Source organism: Passer domesticus, chromosome 1, assembly GCF_036417665.1.
Source record: "Passer domesticus isolate bPasDom1 chromosome 1, bPasDom1.hap1, whole genome shotgun sequence".
NCBI lineage: Eukaryota > Metazoa > Chordata > Aves > Passeriformes > Passeridae > Passer > Passer domesticus.
In genome coordinates this window covers 122,379,956-122,407,846 of record NC_087474.1, presented here as the reverse complement: position 1 = coordinate 122,407,846, position 27,891 = coordinate 122,379,956, and the positions used below count along the sequence as shown (strand labels likewise).

At 37.3% G+C, this 27,891-nt stretch overlaps 1 protein-coding gene across 1 annotated transcript in view; it reads right to left on the bottom strand.

The window, feature by feature from the left end:
* RP1 (RP1 axonemal microtubule associated) overlaps window positions 1-27,891 on the bottom strand; it is a 205,521-nt gene that overhangs the window by 23,860 nt on the left and 153,770 nt on the right. Inside the window, exons 50-55 of the mRNA XM_064425911.1 lie at window positions 24,507-24,639; window positions 21,815-21,954; window positions 17,167-17,419; window positions 11,195-11,436; window positions 8,533-8,659; window positions 6,781-6,929 (exon numbers count right to left, since the gene is read on the bottom strand). Coding sequence (XP_064281981.1) covers window positions 6,781-6,929; window positions 8,533-8,659; window positions 11,195-11,436; window positions 17,167-17,419; window positions 21,815-21,954; window positions 24,507-24,639 — 1,044 coding nt within the window. The remainder of the gene's footprint in view (window positions 1-6,780; window positions 6,930-8,532; window positions 8,660-11,194; window positions 11,437-17,166; window positions 17,420-21,814; window positions 21,955-24,506; window positions 24,640-27,891) is intronic.

Here is a 27,891-nt window from a genome sequence, read left to right as displayed (position 1 = left end):
TATGTCTCCAAGTGCAGCTATAAAAAGAGCATATTTTCAAGCACATCTCATTGCAGTGAGGCCAGTTAATAAGCTTATACTCTTTATTATTTCCATGATTTATCTGGAAGAAAACAAGATTTCAAAGATTATGCAAATACAATCTCCAGTTATGACACTTGAAGAAGTAGGGTGCTAAATTGAAGAGTGCTCTGAAAAGATTTGTGAGAGTTAATAAATCACTGGAAAGCCTTCCTTTCAGTGAATCAAGCAGAATAATCTATTTAACTTGTCAAAGGCATACTGATTTTCTTATTGTCATAAATACTGTCAGAGGCAGTAGAAATTTGGTGTAAGAGAGCTATCCAAACTAGCAGCCAAAAGTGTGACAAAATTCAATTCCAAGAGGTTGAAGTTTGACAAATTTAGACAGAAAACAGTGTGAATCTCTAATATTTAAAAGAAAAAACAAGTATACTTAAGCTTTGAAACAACTTTCCAGCTAGATTTAAACTTCATCACTGGTAGCCATTAATTTGGAGTTAGATATATTTTCTAAACTATTTAACCTGAACTGAATTTAATTTAGTTCTTGCTGAATTGAGGAAAATGATTGAATATTTTATTTCCTGAAAAAAGCATGCTTGTACTAACCATAACTATTTTAAGATTTTTTTTTTTAATAAATCAAGCTAATAAATTTAGCTGCATTTTATTTTTAAATTACCTTGTTTATCAAAACCCTGAAATGAACAGGGCATAAAATTCACTTACCCAACTTGGCCTATCTAAAATAAGTCTATATAATAGGACAATTTCCTTCAAAGAAAGCAGCAGGTACTCTCTGAGGTTAACTAATTTCATTTTAAGATAAATGTCCAAATGAAGAGAGAAGGTAACCAGCACTCTCTTTCTGCAGCAGATGCTTAAGCCATCATTTTAGAACAAATGTGTACAGTACAGGCAAGTAAAACTAAGTGAAATGCATTTCAGCTTTAGAAATGTCACTTGATTTATTTTCAAGATCTATATAGACAGAATGAAATACTCTCCTCTTGCAGTTAATTTTAGCATTAATTAATTTTGCCCACTTTTTAATTTTTTGCAACAAAGTTTTACATGTTGTCTCACCCCACAAGAATATGTCAGGAAACCAAAATTAATTATTCACACAGCTCTAAACATTGGCCAGTGCTGTATAGACAAGCTGGGTGATTGCAATGGGGTGTTCTGACTCTGTCCCTTATAAATCTCTCACTGACTGTAACCAGTGACTGGGAAACGCCATCCTGGAGGTATCAATGAGAACTGCACATGACTCAGTATCTGCCACGGTCTCCTAGGATTTTATAAAACTTTAGTAATGTTCTTTCTTTCTGTGTTTCTCCTCACAGTTTCTGACAACCTTCACCAGCCTTTCCTTCACTATGATGGTATTCCACATTTTCCTAGTTCCCTTCTGCTCAAATGGATTTAAACATGGTATAACCAAAAGTAGCAGTCAAGTGGCCAAGGTGAGCCACTCCGGTGCTGGCACAATCAGCAGCTGAATGCTGCAGCATGGTACATGGGGGATCTTCCCAAAGGAACCTGGGGGTAGCAGAGAGAGCCCCCCAGGCACCCAAAGCTCGAGCCACAGCAGGTGACAGGACACAGGGCCAGAACCAGTGGTGGCCAAGCTCCCCCCATATACAGAAGAAGCCCTGAGGGAATGCAAGCAACCAGGAGTGCCACAAACAGAGCTGGCATAGGCTGAGGGAAAGGTTGCCATCTTTGCCTCAGTCTCTTAATAGCAAGACCAGTTGATCTTCCAGCCCCTTGAGAGGTGAAGCAGAGACAGGGAGCAGAATGAAGGCCCAACAATCCAAGAGAAAGGACCAGCAACCTGCTGCAGCAGAGAGACCCACATATGGGGCTGGATGAGATTGACCTAAGGGTACCTATGGAACTGGCAGAAGTGCTCCCCAAACCACTTTCCATCATTACAAGCAGTCCCAGCTAACTGGACAGGTCCCAGTTGACTGGAAATTAGCAAATGTAACATCTATCTACAAGAAGGGCTGGAAGGAGGATCCAGGGAAATGCAGGCCTGACCAACATGCCAGGGAAGGTCAAGGTGCAGATCACCTCGAGTACCATCACACAGCACACCCAAGACAGTCAGGGGATCAGGCTCAGCCATCATGGCTTTATGAAAGGCTGGTCCTGCTTGACCAACCTGATCTTCTTCTATGACATTAGTGAATGAAGGAAAGGATGTGAAATTTGTTAAGCTGGACTTTAAGAAAGCCTTTGATACAATTTCCCACAACATTTTCTGGGAGAAATTGTCTGCTCATGGCTTCAAAGGGTGTGCTTTTCTCTGGGAAAAATCTGACTGGATGGCCAGGCCCAGAGAGTGGTGGTGAATGGAGATAAATCCAGCTGGTGGCTGGTCACTGCTGGTATCCCCCAGCTCAGCACTGGGTCCAGTCTTGTTTAATATCTTTACTGATGATCTGAATGAGGGGATCAAGGGCACCCTCAGTCAGTTTATGGATACCACCAAGTTGGGTGAGAGTGTTGATCTGCTGGAGGGCAGAAAGGCTCTGCAAAGGGATCTGGACAGGCTGGATCAAAGGGCCAAGGCCAACTCCATGAGGTACAGCAAGACCAAGTGCCAAGTCTTGCACTGGGGTCTCAAAACCCCATGCAATGCTACAGGACTGGGCAACAGTGGCTGGAAAACTACCTGATGGAAAAGGACCTGGAGGCTCTGGTTGACAGCTGCTGAACATGAGCCAGTGTGTCCAGGTGGCCAAGGCAACCAATGGCATCCTGGCCTGTATCAGCAATAATTTGGCCAGCAGGACCAGGGCAGTGATTGTACCCCTGTACTCAGCACTAATGAGGCCACACACTGAATTCTGTGTTCAATTTTGGGCCCCTCTCTACAAGAAAGACATTGAGGTGCTGGAGCAAGTCCAGAGAATGGCTATGAAGCTGGTGAAGGGTCTGGAGCAGAAATTCTATGAGAAGTTGATAGAACTGGGAGTGTTTAGCCTGGAGAAGAGGAGGCTCAGGGAGACCTAATTGCTTTCTATAACTGCCTGAAAGAAGGGAGGCTGGAGGGGAGATTGGTTGCAACCAGTTTGAGGTTGGTCCCTTCTCCCAGGTAACAAGACACAGCATAAGAGGAACACTTTGAGTTGTACCTGGGAAGGTTTAGATTGGATATTTGAAAAATTTCTTCAATGAAATTGTTGTCAATAACTGGAACAGGTTGCCCAGGGAAACATGTAGTCAGGAGCATGGTTCAGTGGTGGACTTAGCAGTGCTGGGTCAACGGCTAGACTTGATCGTAAAGGTCTCTTCCAACCTAAACAATTCTATGATTCTGTGATGACCAGATTGATTTCGTGTTCATTTCTCTATAACAGTAACTTGGCCAACAGCCTGCCGCTGTGATTAATACATTTGGATCAATGACATTTGGCACCTTTTTAATCATTATGTCAGGCATGCCTTCCATAAGAGAAGGTTTGTCTGCAGTCACAAAATAGCAGCACTGTCAGTGTGGTGGGATGTGGACATCACTGGCTTCCGACTTGTAACCCCAGGACACTGCCACACATTGTGATTCTTCTTAGTGTATCCTGGCACACATGGACTTTTTGCCTTTTTTTTTTTAATTGTCAGTGTTTAATCTGTGAGTACTGAAACTGAGCACCAACAGTCACCTCTCACTGAAAATTTTTGTATGTGCTGCAGTTACCATGGCACCAACCTGAGCAGTTGATGTCTAAATATAGGGCAGAATAAAGAATATATCTTTTCAAATACTAATAGAATGAAGCAAAAATTGTCAGAGAACTTAGTGCTTCTATAAAGTGGAGTACTTAAAATACTGGCCAATTTCATAAAACCTAGATTAAAATACTTAAATATCGGTCATAAGATATTCAGTGTACTTTACTGGTTTTGATGGAACTGATCTGAAAAGAACTCACATTCTCAAAGAGGAAATTTTTGGATAACTCACAGCCATATGACAGAGCATACAGCAAGTCTATCAAAGGCCATATAAAGAAGCAGCAAGAATGGCATTTGCTGAAAAAATATTGCATGTCAGAAACAACATGGAGATACTGCAAGGATTTTAGACAACTGGGCCCTGGTTTTCACAGAATGTCTGAACTGAGTATACTTGGTTCAAGAAAATCCTCATAAGCAGGTAACATCTATCAGGCTTAAACTGACTCACAAAGCATGAATAAATACTATTAGGATTTCATGAGAGCTGCACTGCATGATGTGTGCTGAGATTGAGTTGTCTGTCCTCACAGCTTTTAGGAGAACATCAAACAAGGCATCAATGTCATAGCAATTTGAAAGACTGTGGTTCTTGCAGGACAAGTCCTCACACTCATTTGTATGAGTAGATCACCAGAGGCTCAGCTCTCAACAGTGACAGCGCTGCCCTCTCAGGGGTGAGCTACAGGGTCTCACTGGTGAATTAATGATATCATGCACATTACTTTACCTACAAGTTCTCTGATGGTCTCATAGGTGGAAGGACTTTGGAAAGGCACAAAGCAACTTTTCAGATGTAAGATGCTAATTCACTCTTTTACTATCATGTAACTTAGCTCATGAAAATAAAAAATGTGTTAAATGAGAGAATATCTCCAATCCACTTCAAACTTTGCTGAATATTTAAACATTTCTATGTATTTTTGCATAGTTAAACTGTTGCTTGTAACAGCCCTGACATTCTGTGAGACTAACACCATATTTTGATGTGATTTTGAACAGAAACACTGTTCCAGTTCACTAGCTGTTACTGTATAGTCAGGGGAAAAATTATTGCAAGGAAAAGCACATTTTAAAATGTCAGAACAACTGTTAAGATTCCGAATGCAAATTCTGCCTGTTATACTCCAAATCCCCTAAACCACCAAGTGCAGAATCTCTGACTGCAGGGGTGCTTGGCACAATATGTGATTGGGCTGGTATAGAAAGAGACATTCTACACTTGAGAGTCTTTTTGGAGATTATTTTTAAAGGGAAGAAAACATTGGGAAATTTCCAAAACATATAATGGAGAAATACCGCTGCACAGGCAAGAGCCTTTCTTGCAGAATAATTTTATACTTTTCAATTAACCAAATACCTTTATTTTCACCAAATAATGAGTGAATCAAGACTTGTATGTGTTTCTCTATTACTTATCCACAAGCAATTTTTTTAGAGCCCTAAAATCCTCCTGTGCTGATATCTACATTTAGAAATATAAGGATACTGTGTTATATTCACACACTGCTCCTATAAAATGTCAAATAAATAATGAAGACATGGCAACTTGCCAGATCTGCATCTTACTCTGTAAGAGAGAAAAATCCTGAGCTAAACTGAGGTAGATGCTAATACTATAAAACTACCCTTCAGGTTATAAATCTTTGTGGCTCACTTCTGCTTTCTTAGTCAACATTTCTAGATGTGCATCCCTGGTCCCTCTTCATTAAAAACTGCCAGTCTAGAAATCGGATTACTCACTTGTGGGACTATGATTTAAGGAGGAATCTAGTAAAACTTATATTAAACTAACTTTACTTTATGAGGACAAAAGGACTGAGGCTCTAAAATTCAGTTAAATCAGCTTATCAGTAAACCATAATCTGAACTTCAGCACTAGGGAAGACAAATGTGACTTTATCAAAACTGAGTAGCCTTATCCACAGTATTTAATCCCTTAAAAATAAAGATTTAAACTCTCCACTTTTCTTATGAATAGGTACTTGAAGTAGCTGAAATCCAGAAATATAGTACCCACTTTCAATTCCCACTGAAGCTAGGGGTAGTCTGGAGCTGAGCTCCTCCTAATCACACATACCATGTCTCTGCTTCGGCTATCAGTCTAGGCTGATTTGGAAGTTTGTATCCTTAGAAAAACTCTCATTTTTTTGGCAGATAACACCAACAGAAGAAAATAACTTACTGGTTGCAAGACACTGGTGGATATTTTTCTAAACTTCATATTACAACTTCAACTATTCCAACCAAGTTTTCTGTAACAGATATTTGTTTTAGAATCTTTAAAAAATTGTTTCAATCCTCAAATTTGTTTTCAAAAAACAGCCAGAGTAAATACAAGCAATTTGTTTATTCCATGTTCAAAATATCTCGTGATTTTTCCAGCTGAAAATTTCACTCCTTCTGTCCAGAGCTTAGATGGGCACAAGGTTCTATGTCAAAGACATGCATTTTTCTGTAAATCTACCCATGTTTCTGCAGCACATTCAGTACCTAAATTGCCTCCAATTTCTGTTTATGCTGACAATGCATCAAGGAAATGCATCTCTGGCAGCAGTATGGGACTTTGACTGATCTATGTCTATCAGCTACAAGACTCTCTCCCGCACAGTGAATGAGAGACCCTCCTGGTACACCAAAGAAAACTGTGGAGGGTAGTTCTGACAGTATGGAGAAAAAGTGAGATTCAGACTGAAAGGTAGACAGTAGAAATCAGGGAAAGGTGCCATAGTCTGAAGAGTGGCATGGGTAGAAAAGAGGTATTGAAATTTGAATGTAGAAGTGAATATAAAAGCACTTGATACAGTCACTTTATTAGCTGACAGTGTTGCTAGCATCAGCTGCATAAGGATTGGTATTTCCCACGTAAGGTTGGGGTATTGATAGACAAACACTTAATCACAGAATGTTGTAAACTGGACTTTATAGACTTCCCTATTCCCACTAAATCCACAGTAATTGGACTGGGTTCTAAAAGTGAAAAATATCTTGCAGAACTTATAAGCATACCTTTTCTTTAGTAAAATTTTTGTCTCCTTTTCTAATTAACTTTCTTCTGCCAGTATCTCCCAAGGAGCCTTGCAGCATGACATACACATCTGCATCTGTTCCTGACCCAGGGATAGCTCCCGTGGTGATGTAGAGAACATAGATTTTCACTGTGGGGAAAAAAGAGAGCAAAGGTTTACCAAATATAGACCAGTTAAAATGTATGTTATTTAATAAATTACTTCTATTATATTTTCATTTTTCATCCTATCTGGAGTAATCAGAGGGCCAAAATATAGTGCAATGCTTGGAAAAGCACGTAGATGCATTGTAATTAGAATTTAAGGGCAACTATTATAAAGAATAATAAGCTAAATAATTTGAGTGGGCCTGAAACACAGGCAGAAGAAAAAAATTAAAAATTTTTTTAACCATAACAAGTTGGTATAAAAGCCTGTAAATTATACTCTTATCACCTCTTGCATGTATTTAAATACATGACACTCCAATGAAAATATTTCTAGGCTATGGATGATGCTAAATCACTCAACAAGTACATCTGTGCTCAGAGCCTCATGGAGTTCAAACAAAGCTGGACTCTGTCAGGAAGAAAGCAACTTTTGTATTTCCTCTGGATCATGGTCCAGTCAGTGGCTGTTCACTCTGCCTGCACCGTTGGAGTTATTGGCCTCAGGAGAGGAGATAACACGTGAGAGGACACACAGTGTGAACACACAACCCTTCAGCTGAGCACTCCTTGAAAGGCTGCTTATGTAAAACCCCTGCTTGTACTCCCAGAGAAATACATAACACATTGGTGATGTGGCCCCTAAAATAAGAAAGAGATCACATCCCCAAACATTCAACTCAAAAGGAGTAAAAAATGTGGGGAGAGGCAAAGAAAAAGTATCTGTCCTCACATTAAATGCTCTTCAGAAAAAGGAGCAGCATTTTTAAAGATTGAAATATCCGTGTTCTTCTGTTAAGAAATAAATCTAAGAACTATTTAAAAGCAAAGAATTTTGCCAGTGAATTTCCCATCAATACTTTCTCAAATTCACATTTAAGAAGCTTCTGTCTAGTGCTTTATTTGATTCTAAATTTAAAAGCACAGCAAATGAGGCAAGAATACACAGATTGTGCTTGATCTAAACCCTTAACTTCTGGAGTAGCCTAGGATATTGTCACAGTAGATTATTCATTTAGGATAAGAGTTCTTCCATTCTTCTCTAACTTTGGTTATAGAACCTTGTAAAAAACACAGAAAAAACCAAACATATCCAGTCTTGAGGGGACCAAGGCATAATGCTGATGGAATTGGATGACATGCAGCTGCTGGGTCACAGGTAAAGAATGCCTGCAATTCTAGGAACACAAACAACAAAAGATCTGTTTGGGGTAGGAGGGGCATGGATCTCCTTCTCGTCTGAAATTACAGCACAGGAGTTATCTCCTCTGTATTTCCCTTGCTCAGCCTGTGAGAGAACCAGATCATTTGAGTACAAGCTAAACTCTGAATACTCTTCAAAACCCTTTTAATTGTTTCAGTACCATATGCTTGCTCTTTTATGTGTCACAAACTGATACCAATCAGACCTGAAGGCACAATGCTCAGTTTTAGGTTGTAAGATACTGGTTTTAAACGCTGGACTGGACTGGACCTAGCCATGGTGGAAATTAACAGAAAATATCTGCAAAATCCTTTGGACTGCTCTGAAAAATGGACATCATCACTGACCAAATCTCTCCCAGTGTTTCCAATTTGTGACAAACCTGCTGGAAAAGGAGACCCAGCTATGAGAACTGGAAGCTCAGTCACTCTTCCTCCTTCTTCATCGGCAAACTTATGACAAAATGGGAATTCTAGAACATTTTTAGTTTCTCTGTGTTGAAGCTTTACCTTATCAAAGAAACAAAAATAAATAACTTCAGCATCTGTTGCACTCTAACGAAAACTATAGCTAAAGACAAGCTATTAAACAGCTATGACACATCATTTCAGAATTTAAAATTAAGAAGAAATAATTTTTTCTAAAATGCTTTTGAAAACAGCCTTTTAAATGAGAAGGAATAAATGTCTTTCCCAATTAAAGGTAATTAAAGTGTTGTCAACATTATTGCTGCAGAGTCTGCAGTGAAAGAAAAAAATATTTGAAACTGTTCAAAAATTTTCCTTTATGTAACCTGTTCATCCAGCATATGGAAGAAAAAGAAGTGTTGATATGGGCACATTTCAGCTTGTGTGAAATGTCAATATGCCACAATATTTTTCAGTGCAGAAGGTTTTCTTATTCTAAGTAACAGGAGAAAGGAAAAGAAATGTTTCTGGAAAAAAATCTGAAACACAAAAATTAAGAATGCTTTCTGAACATGTGTATATATATATATATATATGTATATAAGTACATATGTGCCTCTTGAATACATGGAGTTTGATACTAATTTCAATCTCTATGGAATTCTGTGTATAAACTAAGAAAATGGTGACCCTGAGCTAAGAAGCTTATGCTTTCTATAAGAAAACCTGTTTCAGTAATGAGATATCTTGCAGTATGGTACTACCAGCTACACTGAGATAAATTCCCATTTTCTAAACTATTTAAACCTAGACCAGAGAACCTATTTGAAAATACTTTGTAGGAAGTAACCCTGCATTTAAAAGGGTACATATAATTCACTCATTTCAATTCTTTGTGACCTAACTCACTAAAAAATCCAGACCTTTAAGCCAGTAAGCAAAACCAACTTTGGTTAGGAGTTGTCACTGGGAGATGGTAGCATTATTTTGTCTTCAAAAGATTCTTAGCAATTTTCATTATGACAGACAAACTGAAAAGAGATTTTAAAATGCACTGTGAAGTATAATGCTAGCACAATTTTCCTTTCATAATAATATCTATATTCCTGAACAGTTTATTGAAACTCAGATTTTATTTACTGTGTTTTATTTCTTCAAGAAGTGAAAGAAGCAAGAATGAAGATATTAGCTATTACATGCTGCAGAAATAAGACATACCTTAATTAATTTTGTTCTAGGCATTATTTTCTAATTATTTCAATTTCCTCAAAAAATCAGGATTATTATTCTGTAGTTATGGCTATAAGAATGAAGCCTGAATATAAATATGAAATTCAACCAAAGACACTTGCATTTACTTTTGATAGAAGGTGGAAATCTCAGACTCTCTGGAGGTACAATCTCATAAAATCAAAACAAAATAGCATAGAAATGACCATGGTGATTCTAACCAGCAGTGCAAATACACTGCTAAGTTGTCTTTAATAACAGATATTATCCACAACATCCTATACCAACCTAGTTATTTTATACAAGGATTCAGCCAGTCCTGCTATAAAAAACTATGGAATAAGAGGAAATGTCTCCCTAAAACCCACATAATTGACACGTATCCCAAAGCAGGGAAATTTATAATTAATTTATAATTTCTTTCTCTACCTCTTCCTACTGTGCATCTTTTCCTATTTATTTAAATTATGCTGATTTCTCTTAAACTGAGCTTTGGGTGATTGTTCTGAGCTAATGAAGTAAAGCAGACTAATAGATGTCACTGTGTTAAGCTGCCAGGTTTCTGTTCTGAAATTTTTGCTGTGATTTACTGTCTCCTATAATACTCCAGAAGCAGTCTTAATTTTGATAGATTTGTTGGATGACTATTTCATCTGGCTATGAGGATGAAATTAACAACCTGCCTACCATTTAAATGTCAGGGAGTTCAGCTCAGTAATACCATGTATTGGAAAGGAAAATTATTTTTTCTCCAGTTTTTAATAAGAACAAAATAGAAACATTAATGGACAAAAAGCATGTCTGCAATTTTAAAGAAGATTAATCTTTCCTTTAGAATTGTTTTTATTTTTCCAGCAGAAGAAGATGAAGATATTTTTTCGTATAGAGAAATGCCACTGCAATTTCAGTGTGATGTCAGGTTTTAGCTGGATATCAGAAGAAAGATTGTCACTTTTGCTATTCACTTCTTTTTTTCACATGCCAACTTAAAAGGCAGATATTTTCATCAAAATGCATTTCTAGTGTCTGCCTTAATTATTTGCCATGGATCACTGACTCTACAACATGTAACAGCCAATTTGAAGTTATGTAAATACTGCAATGCATGCCAGTGAGTACAGTTCTGAAAAGACATCACTGATATGCTAAAGATGATAGCACATCTGTATATATGGCTCTCCAGAAATCCATCCAAGTTCACAAGATTTTTGTTATCCATGGCTATCCTAGTATTTCAAGCAGTCTCTGAAGTTAGCACCCTGCAACTGTTGCAGCTTCTGTAAATTAAAAATTTTGCAATCTCAGACAGGACTGAAAACTGGAAGAAATAACAGTAGAATATGGAAAGAAAAAAATATATATATAATAGAGGCACAATAAATAATTGCTTTAGGTTTTAGTTTTTACCTCACGGCAATACCAACTCTCTCCTTCTCCAGATTCTTCAATTTCTAGTCGAACTTTGAATATAGTATTAAATTTCTTACTTAGTTCAATAGAAGTCTCGTAAATCTGCTCTTTGTTAAGGGATCCTTTGGGTAACGTGACTGAAGCACAAGTTCCTTTTTCACCACATACAGTTAGAGACATTTTAGGGTTCATGGAACTAGAAGAAATATCACTAGTTGTGACGTGGATATCCCAAGTCCCTGTTGAAATAAAACAGCAGAAAAAAATTAATGGGTTTGCTGAATATCCAAAATAATCCATCGATTTGTAACAGGCTGTTAGTGAGGAACTAGCAACCCATTCTCACCTTTGTGCTGAGCTCAAATACTGGCACATGACAGGTTAACTCACTATTATTGATTTAGTGGAAAGCATATTGGGACATCAATCCTTTCATAGTGGTAGTTGATACTTTAGAGATGTGCCAGTCCAAGAGCACCGTGCAGATGAGACTGCCAGTTCCACATTAGAGACTTGTGAAGAGCCATGACAATCTGTTGATTTCTCCTCCTGCCCCTTATAAACATGTGATATTTTTAAATATTTTTTCTCACTAGTCACCAGCAACATGTTTTTTACAAGATACTACTGGTTATCAGGTTTGCTTTTGGTCAGGGAATATTTTCATTTTAACTTTTTCGGGATTTGCTTAACTGAACACGTTAAAATATGCTCCATACATACTATAAGAATATGGTGGTGAGATAAACTGGTTCAGTACTTGAAAAGGAATATTTTTATCATACCTCACCACAATTATCATGACAGCAAAGTACAAAACTTTATCCATTACTTCTGTGAAGAAGTAATGTTTGCTGAGAGATTAAAAATAGTCCTATATAGCATCACATAGATTTGTCTACTTTAGGGACTCAGGAAACACTCCGTGAGAATTTTTACTAGGTCTTTTTGAAGCATTTAGTCACTTAAACACTGGAGATGAATTGACAGATCCCTGAAGGCACAGAAAGACTGCAGTCTGGTGTCAGGTAGGTTCCTAAGTAACTTTGGCAACCTTATGTGGAACATATATTTGGTTAAAATTTCAATCAACAAGACAATTTTGAAGATCAGAAACTTCATCCAAAAAATCTCACTGATTTAGCTTTAATATTTTAATTCATGTTAATAGAATATATCGAAAATAGAGGGTTATCTATGTCATGGTTTCAATTTTAAAAAACTGTGAAAATCAGAATTTTTGGTCACCCAGGCTATTGCAGAATTGAGCAGAATTTTATTAGTAATATGACCTAACTCTGTTCATGCAAAGTGAGACAAAGTATGGATCTGATAATTACAAGCAGCTATTTTGTAAAAGAGGTTGTTTTACTTTGAGTAATGGAATCAGAGACTCCTGGAATTTATGCCCATCAACTCCAGCTTCCTACCTCAGCTTCAGAATGTTCAGTCAACCCTTCCTCACCACAACAGGAAAGTCTTTGTCTCCTACTATAACTAATGTAAATAAAGCTTTATTGCTTTAGTTCAGGTGAGAATCTGTGCCATAAATACAGCACCTGTTGACATAAAAATTTAGTACTCACCATCTGTAAAATCATCTAAAATAACTTCAGTGTTACGACTTCATGAATAATCCTAAATCTGTTTTCACGCCTATGAACATTAAATGTAAATGAAAGCAATGATATCTGTGAAAAAATGGAAGTCAAATAAAAATTTATCACTTCCCATGTGACCTAATCTAGGATATTTTACCCCTTTATTACTGTAATACTTGGTCTTAAACTATCAATATATACACAGCTGTCCAGAAATGGAAGGACTATGTCAGTTGGATAGTACAGTGCCATAGGCTGTTATAACACATAAATTAAATTGTATCATTTCTGATAAATTTGCTAAGATTCAACTTAAAAGCAGCTTCCTTCCTTCTCCTTAGTCAAGTATAAAGAAATGTATTGGGTTTGTGTGGCCACATTTTGGTAGCAGGGATGGCTTCTGTGAGAAGCCATTAGAAGCCCCACCCTGTGCAGCAGAGCAAATACCTGCTTGCTCCAAGACAGACCCACCCTGGTCAAGGCTGAGCCATCAGTGACAGTGAGAGCACCCCTGGGATAAGGTATTTAAGAAAGTGGGGTGGGAAGTCTTGCACAATTGCAACTGGAGAAGAGTGGGAAAATGCAAGAGAAATAATTCTGCAGCTCCTCAGGCCAGTGGAGAAGAAGGGCAAGCAGAGATTCCCCTGCAGTCCATGGTGAAGACCATTATGAGGCAGCTGTGTCCCTGTGGCCCATGGAGGTCCACAGTGGACCAGAGATCCATCCACAGCCCATGGGGGATCCCATGATGGAGCAGGTGGATGTCCAAAGGAAGATGAGACCTCATGGGAGGGTGCACTGGAGCAGACTCCCAGCAGGACTTTATGGCCCTTTGTAGAGAGCCTGTGCTGGAGCAAGTTTACTCCTGAGGGACTACACCCTGTGGAAGGAGCCCATGCTGGAGCAGTTCAGGAAGAACTGCAGCCCGTTGGAAGGCCTCACTTTGGAGAAGTTTGGGGAGGACTATCTCTTGTCGCCTCGTCTTGGAGTGGAAGATAAAGGAGCAATAGAGACAACATGATAAATTGACTGCAAGCTTCATTTCCTGTCCTGCTGCACAACTGCATGGGAAGGGGTAGAGAAAATTGGGAGTAAAGTTTAGCCCAGGAAGAAGGAAGAAAGACATTTTTAGATTTGGGTTTAGTTCTCATTCTCCTACTCTAATTTCATTGGTAATATATTAAGCTAATTTGCCCTAGTCATGTCTGTTTGGTCCATGGCAGTAACTGCTGAGTGATTTCTCTGTGTCCTTATCTTGACTCATGAGCCTTTTATTCTGGTTTTTTTTTTCTCTCCTGTCCAGCTCAGGAAATAAAGGATGAACAGCCTTGATGGGCACCTGGCATGCAGACTGGGTCAACCCAACACAGAGTGCAATGCTGAAAATCTAATCTTTCTTTGTTTCTTTCTCAGAGATCTTTTCATTCTCTCATAAAGGCATTAGTGGACTGCTGAAACCCATTTATTTTTATGACAACTTTGTTAGCTTAAATAACTCTCCTCTCTCCTTGATGTGTAAGCCACCATTAATTTAATAGATCACTACTGTGCCCATTTTGAGCATTTCATTAGCTATTCTGAATCTGTCACTTTTTTTTCAATACCCTTTCACAACAAAGAATTGCCATTTTCTCAGTCATCATGTCTTCTTTACAACTATTCCAGCTTGATCCAGTCCTTCTGGACAGAAGTGGCCACAATTGCACACAGCATTGCTGGTGAAATATCACAGTTTCTCTGTAAACCAGTAATCCACTTTGATTTTCACTGATAATGCCTGCATACACTGTGGGGTCACAGTGACCCCATAGCCATGTCATTTACTGCCTCAAAAATATCCTGTGATCTTATAACAAACCCAGGTATTTCTCATAGTCCTTCTACTGATGAATTTGTGTAGCAGGAATTGTTACAAAACATGGCAATACAGATCAAATACAGTTTTTGGACCCTTAGCTGCTAGTTAGTTCCTAATTATTAAAAAAAAAAACCAAAACCAAACAATTAAAATTAGGGCCATGTATCAGAATCGAGAGCTCAAATAGCTAGTTGAGTTTACATCTAATTGTATACAAGCTGCTTGCCACAGAATTCTGTTCAATTCCCGTTCTTCAGTTCTCAAAGTTTATCACACAACCTCTGCGTCTCCTGATAGCACTCCCAGCTTTGTATCACCAAAAGATTTCATTAGCATATTCATTGTCTCTTCTCCAGCTCTTTACAATTCTTCCTTTACTACTACTTTTCACTTTCTTGTTGTTACCTAATAATTTCCCATAGAGAAAATAAAATTCAATACAGGAATTTAGACAGATTAAATGTCATTACATTTGTCTTATGCAAAATATTTCTGTATCATCATTTTTTTACAGTCTACCTTTAGTAAAGATGGTGCATTTCTTCTCATTTCCTATTTGCCTCTATTGTCTCAATTTTTCATTTCTTCAAAAGTGTGTTATAAAGATTTTCATGTGAACAATTACTAGGGTAATATTCACCTACATTATGCTTTCTATTCTTTAGATTGAAGCATTATGTTTGCTGATGTTAAGTCTTCATAAAATTGTTTTAAATCCTTGCTATTACATCTGCTACTGGACTAACAACTACCCTGATTGTCACTGTTTGAGTAAATGGAGCTCAAAGCTCTATTTGTGTTTCAGATTTTCTGATTTCCAGTAAACTCATCCCATTAGTAACTGTGCTTTTTGCTTCCAACAGTGCTTTTTGTTTGGCCAACATTATGGTTCCTTAATGAGAAGAGAGACAAAGTATTCTATTTGTTTAGGGATTATACCTACATGACCTTCAGTCTGGACTCTATTGTTCCTGAATAGTTACTTATTTTTGAAGGTTCCTTTAATGAGTAAAGGGTTGAAGAACCATTACTATTTCTTTTTCTTCTTTTACAAAATCTGATTTAGCTTGAAATTTAGTAAATTCCATTGTATCCATATAGTTTCTGACCCCTAAGGTATATTGCTCTTTGCTGATTTGTCTTTTATTTATCTATTCCTCATAGGCTCTGTGTTCACTTGTCATATTAATTCTGGATTTATTATACACCCAGACCAAAAATGATTTTCAATAGATACAGCACTGAGTATTAATAACCATTGACTTGAAATTATTATCAAATCTGTACTCAGGTTTTTGAAGACTATGTCTGTGTGTGGGAAACCAAGGAAGGAAATTGTTTTTACACAGCTATATTCAGACATTAATCAAGGTGCATAAACAAGGATGCAAGATTTCTCTCACTTTTCATAGTGTCAGTGAAGAAAGATGTGACAGATTTTGATCAGTTGGGCTTCTTCTCTGGATTTCCCTGAGGAGACACCTGCCTCGCTCTATGGACTATGTAGGACACCTATGGAATCTACTTAATAGAGACTTAGAATACTTGCAGTGGTGAAATACAGCTATTTCTTGTTCTGAAATTGTCTCTACTCTAGCTGCCCATAATATGCTAATATTTCCATGGTTTTCTGTTCTTCTGTAGTATCAGTAACATAATTTCTGTTTTGTTAGATGATATAAGATATTAATGAGTGGACTAACTATAGGTGACTAAATATGAGGTAATCTATGAGTCTTATCTGCAATTATGTATCGTATAAAATTCTCTGAACATAAAAGGAAATATGCAGGATCATGGAAGTTAATAGAGATCGGTTTACAAAATGGCTGATACAGAATGCAAATTCACACCTTCAGCTTAGTTAAACTTTACATAGCTTGGTCTATCAGTTCTGATTCAGTTTTCATAAATGGACCCAAACCAGCATTTTACACCTCTTCAAGAAAGACATACGAGAGAGCTAAATATTACAGTATCCTGGCAAAGCATGTTTTCAGTGTCTAAGTTGTTTCTGAATTTTGGTTGTTTGTCAATTAAACAATTTGAATAGAATATTGAGTTCAGGTCAACTAACTGTTTGTGAGAACTTGTGCCATTGATATAAGTAAAAAAGAAAACTGCAAATAAAAGCAAATGCTTTCTGCAAATATATGAACATAAGGGAAAATCTCATTCTGCTAAAAGAGTTTTTGTATCTCTTGTGATTTCATCACTGTTGCAGGAGCCTTCTGCTCTGCATTGAATGCCATATGGAACAACCTACTTCTTTCTGCTTCAGCTTTTTTCCTAACCTCAACTAAAATCATAGTACCTTTATTGCCTCTGTCACTTAATATCTCCCTTATGCTCTAGTTTTAATTCCCTGAGCATTGTAATTGCATTTACCATCTCAGTCACATTCAAGCTATACTATTTCCGTAGTTTGGTTTTAGCCTTAAAAATAACCAAAATTATGGATTACAATTAAAACCAAACCTGGAAGGAGTTTTGAGGATTTTGGACCTTACCATAAATCTTTCCTGTCAACACTCCATTCCTGACTTTTCCAAGAAGTTTCAGTGTTCGTTCCATCTGTGCATCACCAACTCCACTGTCTAACCATTGCTGGCAAAGAAATACATATTGTTCTTCAGTCTTGCCTGATTCATGGATGACAATTTGGTCAAGGTACCATCCAGCTCCATAACCCACATTATGGTGCTCAACAAGCACTTTGCTTAACTGTCCAAGGTCTACTGCTCTCATTTCAGAGATACAAACCTGAGGAGATAGAGGCAAAAAGAATAGCAAACTGATTAGACCGTATATCTTATCTTCTGTCTTTGAGAAGTTTGCATTTGGAAAGACAAATTCCTTTCAATGCTGAAATACTTTTTTCTGAGAATAAGGAAAAATGTTATAGGCTGACATTCTTATTTGGAGAACCTGTTCAGAAACTATGTGGATCCTTGAATATATACATTTTGTCTTCATCATGATCACTGCAGTTCAGGTTTTATTACAAAAAACATCCCTTTGTTTCGGGTAGAAACAAACCTTTGGTCAAAAAACCTACAGAAAGCTCATGAAAATTAAAGTTTAACTAATCCCTCATAAAGGAAACAAAGGGACTTCTTCAAGAATCAGGATAGACCTCTTAACTTAAATTTCTGCTTGTATAAGGCATAAAGTATTTTCAAGTATTTTACATTTTAAGACATCCTATTATTCAAATAGGAAATGTTGTATTATTCAACTCTGAACAGAAATACTGTTGATGGCTATGCAAACAAAGGAAGATACTGACATTAGAAACTACAACTAAGGCTGCACACGCGTACAGGCAAGAATTGATGTGCTCCTCGGATGTAAATAGACATCTGTTTAAATATTGCTACGGCTACCAGTAAACAAAAGCTAAATGGCAGCTGCACTAGTGCATGTTGGGATGAATAAATTATGTGAGTGAGAGAATGAATGTGTTCTGTGCAAGATAATATAAGTGGGTGGGTAGATACATGGGCATGTGTGTGGGTGACATTAAAAAAACCCCAGATGGATAGCAGAAACAGACGCTATAATTTTTATTTGTTGCCAACCAATTTGCCACCAGGCAGGAAAAAGGATGAGGACCAGAAAGCAATGAAGGAAGAGATGATTTTTACAATGAATTATGTCATCTCGTCCATTCTCCTGCCTGTGTCAGACTATTCTCCACAATGTGATCAGAAAAAGAAAACATCCAACTTATTATTCCTAGCACAGCCTTAGGACTTCCAGCATTCATACCTTGTTATATCCATGATATCCTCAAACAGTTACCATGGCAAGTTATACCCCTGCATGTTAGTATATGTAGCCCAAAATAAGATCTAGCTGGGAGGAACATCTTGCAAATAACTTTTCGGGAGCACTCATTGCTTTTTAATTTTATTCTTTGTAGTTCCAAGCCAAATATAATTTTCCTGTCAGTCTACATGACCTTTGACTTAGAGGAAATATCCTGTATTGCTAACACTCATGTTCCTTCTCAGCTAACTCTAACTGAGAAAGGGACCTATCATTAGTTTCATTCTTTGTGATAATAATTAACATTCATTAGACAACAGTGGTCATAATCACCCATTGTTATCAATGAATTCTCATAATAATACATTAAATTGCCTGCTCCCTCAGCATTAGTAAGAATGTACTTTTGGTTGATGTCATTGCATTTCTTTTTTTCCCTTCAGTATAAAGACATTTGGAACTGTATTAAACACATTACTGGAAGTACAATTAATGAAAGCCAAAAGGATTTTATTTAAGCTGTTTTTTAAACCCATTTTAATCTGTTTTCTTACACTTGGTTGAAGTTTTCTGTCTTCCTTGCTTTTCCTTCTATTGATGTTCTTATCAGTCAAGAGAGATCCCTTTTTTTGTATCTCTAGTTTCCTTAACTTTGTTTTCTTTGCCTGTCCATTCCACATTTTTCAAGGATATTGCTGACATAATCTTGTCTCTCAAGACAGCTTGCCCTTTACATTCCTTCTTTTCACCTTCTAGTCTTAGAAACTCTTACTAAAACCTCATTCCAACTTTTTTATTGATGTACTTCTATGTAAAAGGAATGTAAGACTGGTAGTAGTATTTTAAATTGCAGATCCATCTAGTCCATCTCATATAGTGTTGCCAACAGCTACCACTAACAGATTTCTGTGGAAGAGTTGAAAAACAGGGCAAATACACAGAGATGCTTCTTGAATATAAAGTCTCTAAGCATTTAGCAATTTGTGGTTCAGAGATTGCCTGAGCAGAGATTATGTCTTTGCACTTAACAGCCTCAGTGGAAAGTTGTCTTCCATGACAACGTGCAATGGCTTTTTGCACCAATATGCCTTTACCATCTGCAACATCTTGTGCCAGAAAGTAAAATGTATTAATTACACACTGAGCAAAAAGCCACCTCCTTTTGTTTTGAATCTGTCACCTGTACATTACATTGAATGCTTTTGAGCTGTTGTAGTTCACAAAGAAATATAAATGTTTATTTTCTCTATGCCATTTTATATCTTTTGTCTCCCTCACCTTTCCTCTCATCATCTCTTTTCCAGACTAAACATACGTGTTTGCTTCACTGTTCTTCGTATGAAAGGTATTTCATATCACTTGACATTCTTCTTGCACTTTTAAAGACAAGTAAATCAACAAAACACAGCATCTATTATGCATCTGCGCTAGTGAAAATCTTTGGAGGCATGATTGTGTTTTCTGTCTTGAAGTGGCTGGATTTTTTTGGTTTGTTTTTTTTAAATGGTTTCTAAACATTTTTTTGTTCTGTTTTCCTTTTGTTTTGCTTCTATTGAAATGATATCCTACTACTTTCATATTTCAGAGCCCATGATTTTGCATGCAAATTTAAGGGGTTATACCTCCTCACAGCCACTGCTTTTCATTTAGCTACAAAGAATTAATTATGCCATTTTATTTCCCATTCACTGTGTATGAGGTTCTTCTGCAGTCTTTGCTACCAGCTTTAATATTTATTACCTTAAATAGCCCCGTATGGTCAGAACATTTTGCCATCCCACTACTCAACCCTTTCCCAGGAACCCATCGAACAATGAAGAACCTGAACACACAAAATACCTAAGCTGAAGAACACTTTCATTGTCTGCAGCACAAAAACTCCTCCTGAAAAATAAGGAACTGCTTGGGAAGACACTGAGCACTCTGCAGATCAATATAGTGTCTGTGAATTTTTTATCACTAACATCTGTATCACTGATTTTGTATTAACATCCAGTATGAAAAGTCATGTGAATTATTTATTTTAGACTTCTTTTCCAGATTATGTCACTGACCATGTGACTTTACATCTTTGATTAATCCTTCTAGTTGCCCATAAACATTTGTCCTCAAAAAATTCCAAGGATTAATCTGTATTTTTAATAATATTATCCAGACAATCAACATCATAAAGCTCTTTCTATATTGTTATAGCACACTTTGGGCTAAGACAGCAGGATTCTGAAAAAAAATGGCATCTGAAAAAAAATGGAAGTATTATTGAAGAGTCAGAACAACATATGGAAAAGTCTAAGTAGGAAGATTAAGAGACATTCTTCTTTGCAAAGAATAATGCAGCAATACAAGTGCACAGAGGGTAAATGTCTATAAAGCAAGGGAGAATCAAAGAGAAAGTGAAATGGAAGAAAATGTTCACTTTGTCTTCCAAAGAAAGACGTGGAATGAGATTGAAGTAGTATGTGAAAGTTTAGTTTTGCTCAGGTAGAAGGTCAAGAGCGATTAAATTGACACAGGAGACTATGGACACTTACCATATGTCTATAGAAGCATTTATACAAATTCATGGAAGAAAAAGTATCAATGACTAGAGTATGACTGGAACAAAATGATGTGGCTGGTTTCTAAGTTTCTAAGCTCAAGAAGACACAATAAATCTAGTGATGGAAGAGTTAAGTGCAAGGCTAGGAAAGCCGTGGAACAGGTTGCCTAGGAAAGTTAGGGCATCTCAGGCATGAGAGTATAAGAAACAGTATGAAAACATGCAGAGGATTCTGCTTCGTTGTACAGGATGAATTGATCTAGTGCTCTCAGTTCAGGGTATGGGTGAACATGCTGTGTAGATATAATCACTAATGTGGTAAAAAGCAAAGGTTAACCAGAAAGACTCTCCAAGGATTTATCTGGAGCAGACAATTATGTTTACAACCAGGTCTACCTGTTTGCAATTTAACAGATAAATGGATTAATCAACATATAGTAGCTAACATGTTTAAAATCTTTCTTTCAGCTCTATCTGGGTGGATTAAAAAAAAAGAATTAAAGGAGCAGTTACAGAAAATAGCCCTGATATTTCTATACTAGCTTCACAAATAAGTGAAAATTAAGCAATGGAATTTCATATATCATTGGATGCAGTTCCAGCTTCTAAGAACATTTACTGAGAGTTTGTGAATTTTAAATTTATTTGTACTCAAACTATTCCTAAACTGGAATCTCAATTCAGGTAAAATGCTTATACTTAGCAAGCAACACATTCTTTCCACAGGTTGCCAGAGTGTAACATCCATGCTGGTATTTCATAACTGGAAAGAAATACGATATTAGAAAATAAGAAAATTAAATACATTAAAAAAAAAAAAAAAGTAAGGAAAATGGCTCAGTACTAACCTGCCCTCTTTCAAACTGTGAGTGCCCTAGTCTCCTTTTGCAGGAATCTCCCCACTCTCCAAATACTGTGATAAACACATCTGCATCAGTTCCTGATGCAGGCAGTGCTCCTGTATGGACACTGATGAAGTAAAGGACTTCTGCCATGAAAAATCAGTGACACAAGACATTACCAAATGAGATTATTAGCAATGTAATAATCAAACATTATAAACCAATATATTTTAGGTATAAGATTAATTTCAAGACCAAGGAATTAAGTTATAGGAATTGACATCAATTTTCCAAGTTTCCTATAGACTGCTAGCTATCTCACAGCACACACTACAGCATTATGGATGAAATGTCTTCTACGAATCAATTCAAGAATCCATGCTTGAATTACAGAAGGAGAAAATATCCTACTTCTGGATTCTGGAATCTCCTGAAAAACTCAGACTGGTTTTATCATGCTTTGTTAAAAAAACCCAGGAGTTCTTGTAGGAATTATAGGTCTTAAATCGAGGATTTATTAACTCCAACATTTTACCAAGGAAAAACCACAGACACAGATGATAAAAAGCACTTTTTGTTCTGGATCAACTGAACTGTGTTTCAATCTCATATTTTGAGAATTATGGCCAAGACTATTTCATATGTTCAGCAGAAATGGCTCAGCTAGTTATACAAATATGCATTGTTATTATTCTTCACAACAAAGAATGGCTTGCCATGACTTTTGTCTGATGAGTTATATAGTACATATTCCTTGAGGCAACATGACAGAGGATTTTTAATGCGTTCTGTGAATGTTAGACTCTTAAGATATATTTCCATTTACAGTCTAGCCTCCAGTTAGATATTACATGCAAAAAGTTTTAAATATTTTAACTAAGACTTCTGTTCACATTGTAATGAATGAGAATTCTTTTCTACATATTTCATAAAATGTAATCTGAACAAAGGAAGATGTTATCATATTTTAAATACAATGATGAAATGAAATATGGCTTCAGAGGCAGAAATAGGGCTTGAAGAGAACATAAAAAAACCCCTGTATTTTCTCTTTGTGATTCATGCCATTACGACTTTGTACCTGCCTTTTTTTAATCTGTGAATTAGTCCCTCATTAAGTGTAAATCAGCCATTTTCTGAAAACTGCCATGCAAATATACTAAGTAGGCTTTGTGCATTTTTCAGACTTTCAAAATGGTACTTAGTCTAGTGAAAACAATACATGTCAGTTGTTTTAAAACAGAAGAAAATGCTTTAACTAGATACCTGTACACTTAAAGGATGGCCAGGGTATCAGACCCAGCCAACATGGGTTTAGGAGGGGCAGGTCGTGTTTGACCAACCTGATCTCCTTTTACGACCAAGTGACCCGCCTGGTGGATGCAGCAAAGGCTGTTGATGTCTATTTGGACTTCAGCAAGGCTTTTGACACTGTCTCCCACAGCATCCTCCTGGAAAATCTGGCAGCCCATGGCTTAGACAGGAGCAGTGTTTGCTGGGTTAGGCACTGGCTGGATGGCCAGGCGCAGAGAGTGCTGGTGAATGGTGCTGCATCCAGCTGGGGGCCAGTCACCAGCGGTGTCCCTCAGGGGTCTGTGCTGGGGCCAGCTCTGTTCAATATCTTTATTGATGGCATGGATGAGGGGATTGAGTCTTTCATTAGTAAGTTTGTAGATGATACTAAGCTGGGAACGTGTGTTGATCTGTTGGATCGTAGGAGGGCTCTGCAGAGAGACCTGGAATGGTTGGAAGGATGGGCAGAGTCCAATAAGATGAAGTTTAACAAGTCCACATGCAGAGTCCTGCACTTTGGCCACAAAACCCCCTGCAGTGCTACAGGCTGGGGATGGTGTGGCTGGACAGTGCCCAGGCAGAAAGGAACCTGGGGGTGCTGGTGACAGCCAGCTGAACATGAGCCAGCAGTGTGCCCTGGTGGCCAAGAAGGCCAATGGTGTCCTGGCCTGTGTCAGGAATAGTGTAGCCAGCAGGAGCAGGGAGGTCATCCTTCCCCTGTACTTGGCACTGGTGAGGCACCTTGAGTGCTGTGTCCAGCTCTGGCCCCTCAGTTTGGGAAGGATGTTGAGAGGCTTGAGCACATCCAGAGGAGGCAATGAGGCTGGTGAGGGGCTGGGAACACAAACCCTGTGAGGAATGACTCAGAGAGCTGAGGGTGTTTAGCCTGGAGAAAAGGAGACTCAAAGGTGACCTTATCACTCTCTACAACTCCCTGAAAGGTGGTTGCAGTCAGGTGTGGGTTGGTCTCTTTCTCCAGGCAGCAGCTGACAGAACCAGAGGATACAGTCTTAAGCTGGGCCAAGGGAAATATAGGTTGTATATTAGGAAAAAGATTTTTACACAAAGGGTGATAAAATACTGGAATGGTCTGCCCAGGGAGGTGGTGGAGTCACCACACCTGGATATGTTTAAAAAAAGACTGGATGTGGCACGAGGTGCCATGGTCTATTTGAGGTGTTAGGCCATGGGTTGGACTCAATGATCTTGGAGGTCTCTTCCAACCTAGTGATTCTGTGACCCCACAGTTTATTGAACAGAGAGTTAAAAGTAATTTTCAGTGGTTTTTAACACATATAAAATGCTTTGCAATCTTGTGCCTTGTGTTCATCCTATTAGGCAGTTTACAGTTCTCTGTGTGTGCGTGCGTTTGCTCATGTATTTATTTTTTATTACAATAGCATACCCCTGAGAGGTGGCTGGTCTGGCCTGACCGCAGCAAGCTCTGTCACGGTCTCAGATCCATCTTCTCCAAACAGACATGAGGCTTCACTGTGAAAGCCCAACTCTTGTTTAGTGTCCAGGTCTTTGAGCTGAAGCTGCAGGTAGAATCAAAGAAAGAAATTAATTTATTTGAATTATTTGATTTCCTATTTCTATCCCAGTACAAACTGACCTTTTTTCCTTTTACTCCTGCACACACTTTATAACAGCTGTCTGATTCTGCATAACAGTTAGAGCAGCTTCTCCAAGCTGCTAATTCTGCAGCCTGATGTTTATAGGTGTATTCTTCATTGCATATCAACACAAGCATAGGACCCATTTGTAAATAACCAATGAGAGATACAGCTTGAATTGACCTGCATGTGTTAGCAATTCCAGAATGTCAAATGAATGCAGTTACATCAATCTTAATAGCATATGTCCATTTTGAAAAAAACATTTGCTTTGCTACTTTTTATTTTTTTAAATGTCTTACTATATCTCAGGTAGGATTTTCAAAGTTGGCAGAAATTAGGTGCCCAGTGTCTTTCATGGCTGCCTATGGAAATAAGTTATTTGAAGAATGAATTTCAATAGAATGGGCAAGGTTAGGTCTAGCTTCATTCTACTTGGCTTTAAATATTTATTGGAGAGTGAAGAAATTAGATTCCAAGTGTGTGGACTTAGAACATCCAAACCAGCTAAGGAAGCACAGCCTTAGGAGCTCACATATCCCTGCTGAGAGGGTCAAGGTGGAAATCAGATTCACAGGAGGTCAACTCAGGTCATGTACTGTATCCTAGGTCAGGTTATAAAATACAGAGTAAAAACCTATAAAGTATATGAAGAAACATTTGTGGTAACTAATATATGCAATATTGAACTTCATAAATAGCCAATGACTGCAAGTTTGCAGAAACGGTTCCTTCAGTCTTCAGGATCTCTTTTGTATAGAAATAGCATATCCAAGACATTTAAAACAAAAGGAAACAAAAAGAAACAAAAACTTAATTTCATTAGGACAGTAAGTAATTGGAATTCTTAGGCAGGGATTCCCAAAATTATTGTAGTCACTTCTTTCCAGTACTGACAGCAGCTGCAACAGCAAAACTTTGTGCTCATCATACAGAATAAACATACAAGTGTTTAGAAATCCTGAGTACAGGTTTCCTCACACGGATTTCAACTGCAAGCTTTGAGATGTATAAATATTTATATAATTGAATGAGATAAACTAAATTATTGGGAATTTGACAGTTCCACTCTCAAAAATTTTGTCAGATTGTGTTGCCCTTGAGTTCTTAGAAATGCAATGACCTAACAATTTCTATTTCTGCCTATTCATTCTGTGCAGTGATTTACAAGATCAGTCACAGGGCTTCCAGATGAAAGTAAACAATACCCCATAACAATTTCTGGACTTAAACCATTAATTACTCGAATAAAAGGTAGATTTATTTAGGTAGTATTAAATTCCACTAAAATTGCAGCCCATTGTTTACAAAAATAGGTATTTTTTGCACTTGCAATAACAAATTTTTTTATATTAAAGGTATAACTACTTCTTATACAAAAAATTTCCCCCTCACTTCTATCAATATGTGCAACCCTAAATATCAATACATATTACAAACTCCTATCTGTCTTGAAATTGCACCAAGGTTTACCTGCATATGCAGGCAGACAGCCTGCAGATACTGGATTAGTAAAAATTATGTGTGTAGATTTATGCAGACTTTGGCCTTCAAATAGAACATACCTGACAAATTCTTGCTAGTTCTAAGACTACATCTAAGTGTAGTCTTAATCTTCAAATAATACACTGTTCCTATATTCTAAACAAATGTAAACTATGAGTTTGTATTCTATTTTAGGAAAGACCAGATACTCTTTTTGAGCAAGAAATAGCTACTGATTCTATAGTACACAAATCTTCAGAAGTTACAGGAAATACATAAATTTTAGCTAACATTATATAGTTCACTACAGAATTTTGCAGAAAACTGTATGAGATAACAGGAAAAATTCTGGTATTTGGAAGAACACTGTAAACATCGATCTAGAGAAGACAGAGTAGCAAAATGAATGTAGGGATTTTTGCCTCCTTTTTGCAGTTTCATCTGTGTTTCTGAGAAATTTCTGGAACTTTGAATATTACTTCTTTCACTTAAAAAGGAATCAAAGAAGGTAATTTTATTTAGTTGAGGCTGGGTTTGACCACTGGTTCATAGTAAGCTTCCGCATCCTTACAGCTGGCCGTTATTTTTCTGTTTCTATACAATATCTCTTTTTTTCTGCACTGTAGGAATCCTACTCTAGTGAGACCATCTCGTTACATTTTAGATTATGCTTCCAGGAATAGCTAATTAATAAATAGACTAATAAATTAGTATTAAATATTATAAACACATTTATGGCAGAAGCAATAGATATTATTGTGGCTTGTGCTGTGGGTTGCACATGCATGCAAGAAACTACTTAAGTCTATAGCAACCTATTGACTTCTTGTAGATTGTAACAATTTATAGCTACTAATAAACTAATTATTAAATGAATTGTGAAGTATCTGAAAGTACAGACAAAAATCACTTAGCCAGCTGCATAGGGTTGTTTTGGAAAAGAAAGCAGAAAGCAAACTATTACATTTATGAATTTTCTGCCATGTTTTGAGCCACCAGGTCTGGAGGCTCAAAACATATTTCATATATTTCATAATGGATATTTTAAGTATAGTGTCAAAATATTTTTTTAATGCTTTATCAAATGGCCTGGAGATGCATATTTAAAATGAGAAATTAGCTTTGCTTACCCATTCTTTCCATTTTTATAGCCTAAATGGAGAGTACAATATTAACTGACACAGAACACATTTGGGGAGCAAATATAAGATAAGCACCTCCTCTATCCCCAGAGGAGCTTATAAATTCAGACTGAACGTTCCTTTGAGTGCCACAAGCCCATTCACATTTTAGTCTGGAATGAAGCTGTCTCTAGCATTTCCCGTCAGAAGAGTTTCTGGAGTCTTTATGCATTTAAGGAATCACCTTGATCTTTCAAATCCATAGCAGGGTTAAGGGACTCTGTGGCACTGTTCAAGAAATCATTCTTTTACTTCAGATTAATTCAGTGCTACGTCCACAGTGGGGCTTTTTGCCCTTGCCTATAGGCAGAGCTCATTGACACAATTTTTCCTTGAATTAACCTTCAAGTTTAAGTATTAAGGATACTTTTAAATTCTAATTCTATTTTAAGATTGACAGCATTAAGTCCTTTCTCCATTCCTTTTTATGAGAATTCTTAAAGACGTATTAAACTCCAATCAGAGGTTTGAGACCCACTGATGGCCATATTGCAAAGAATAGACACTG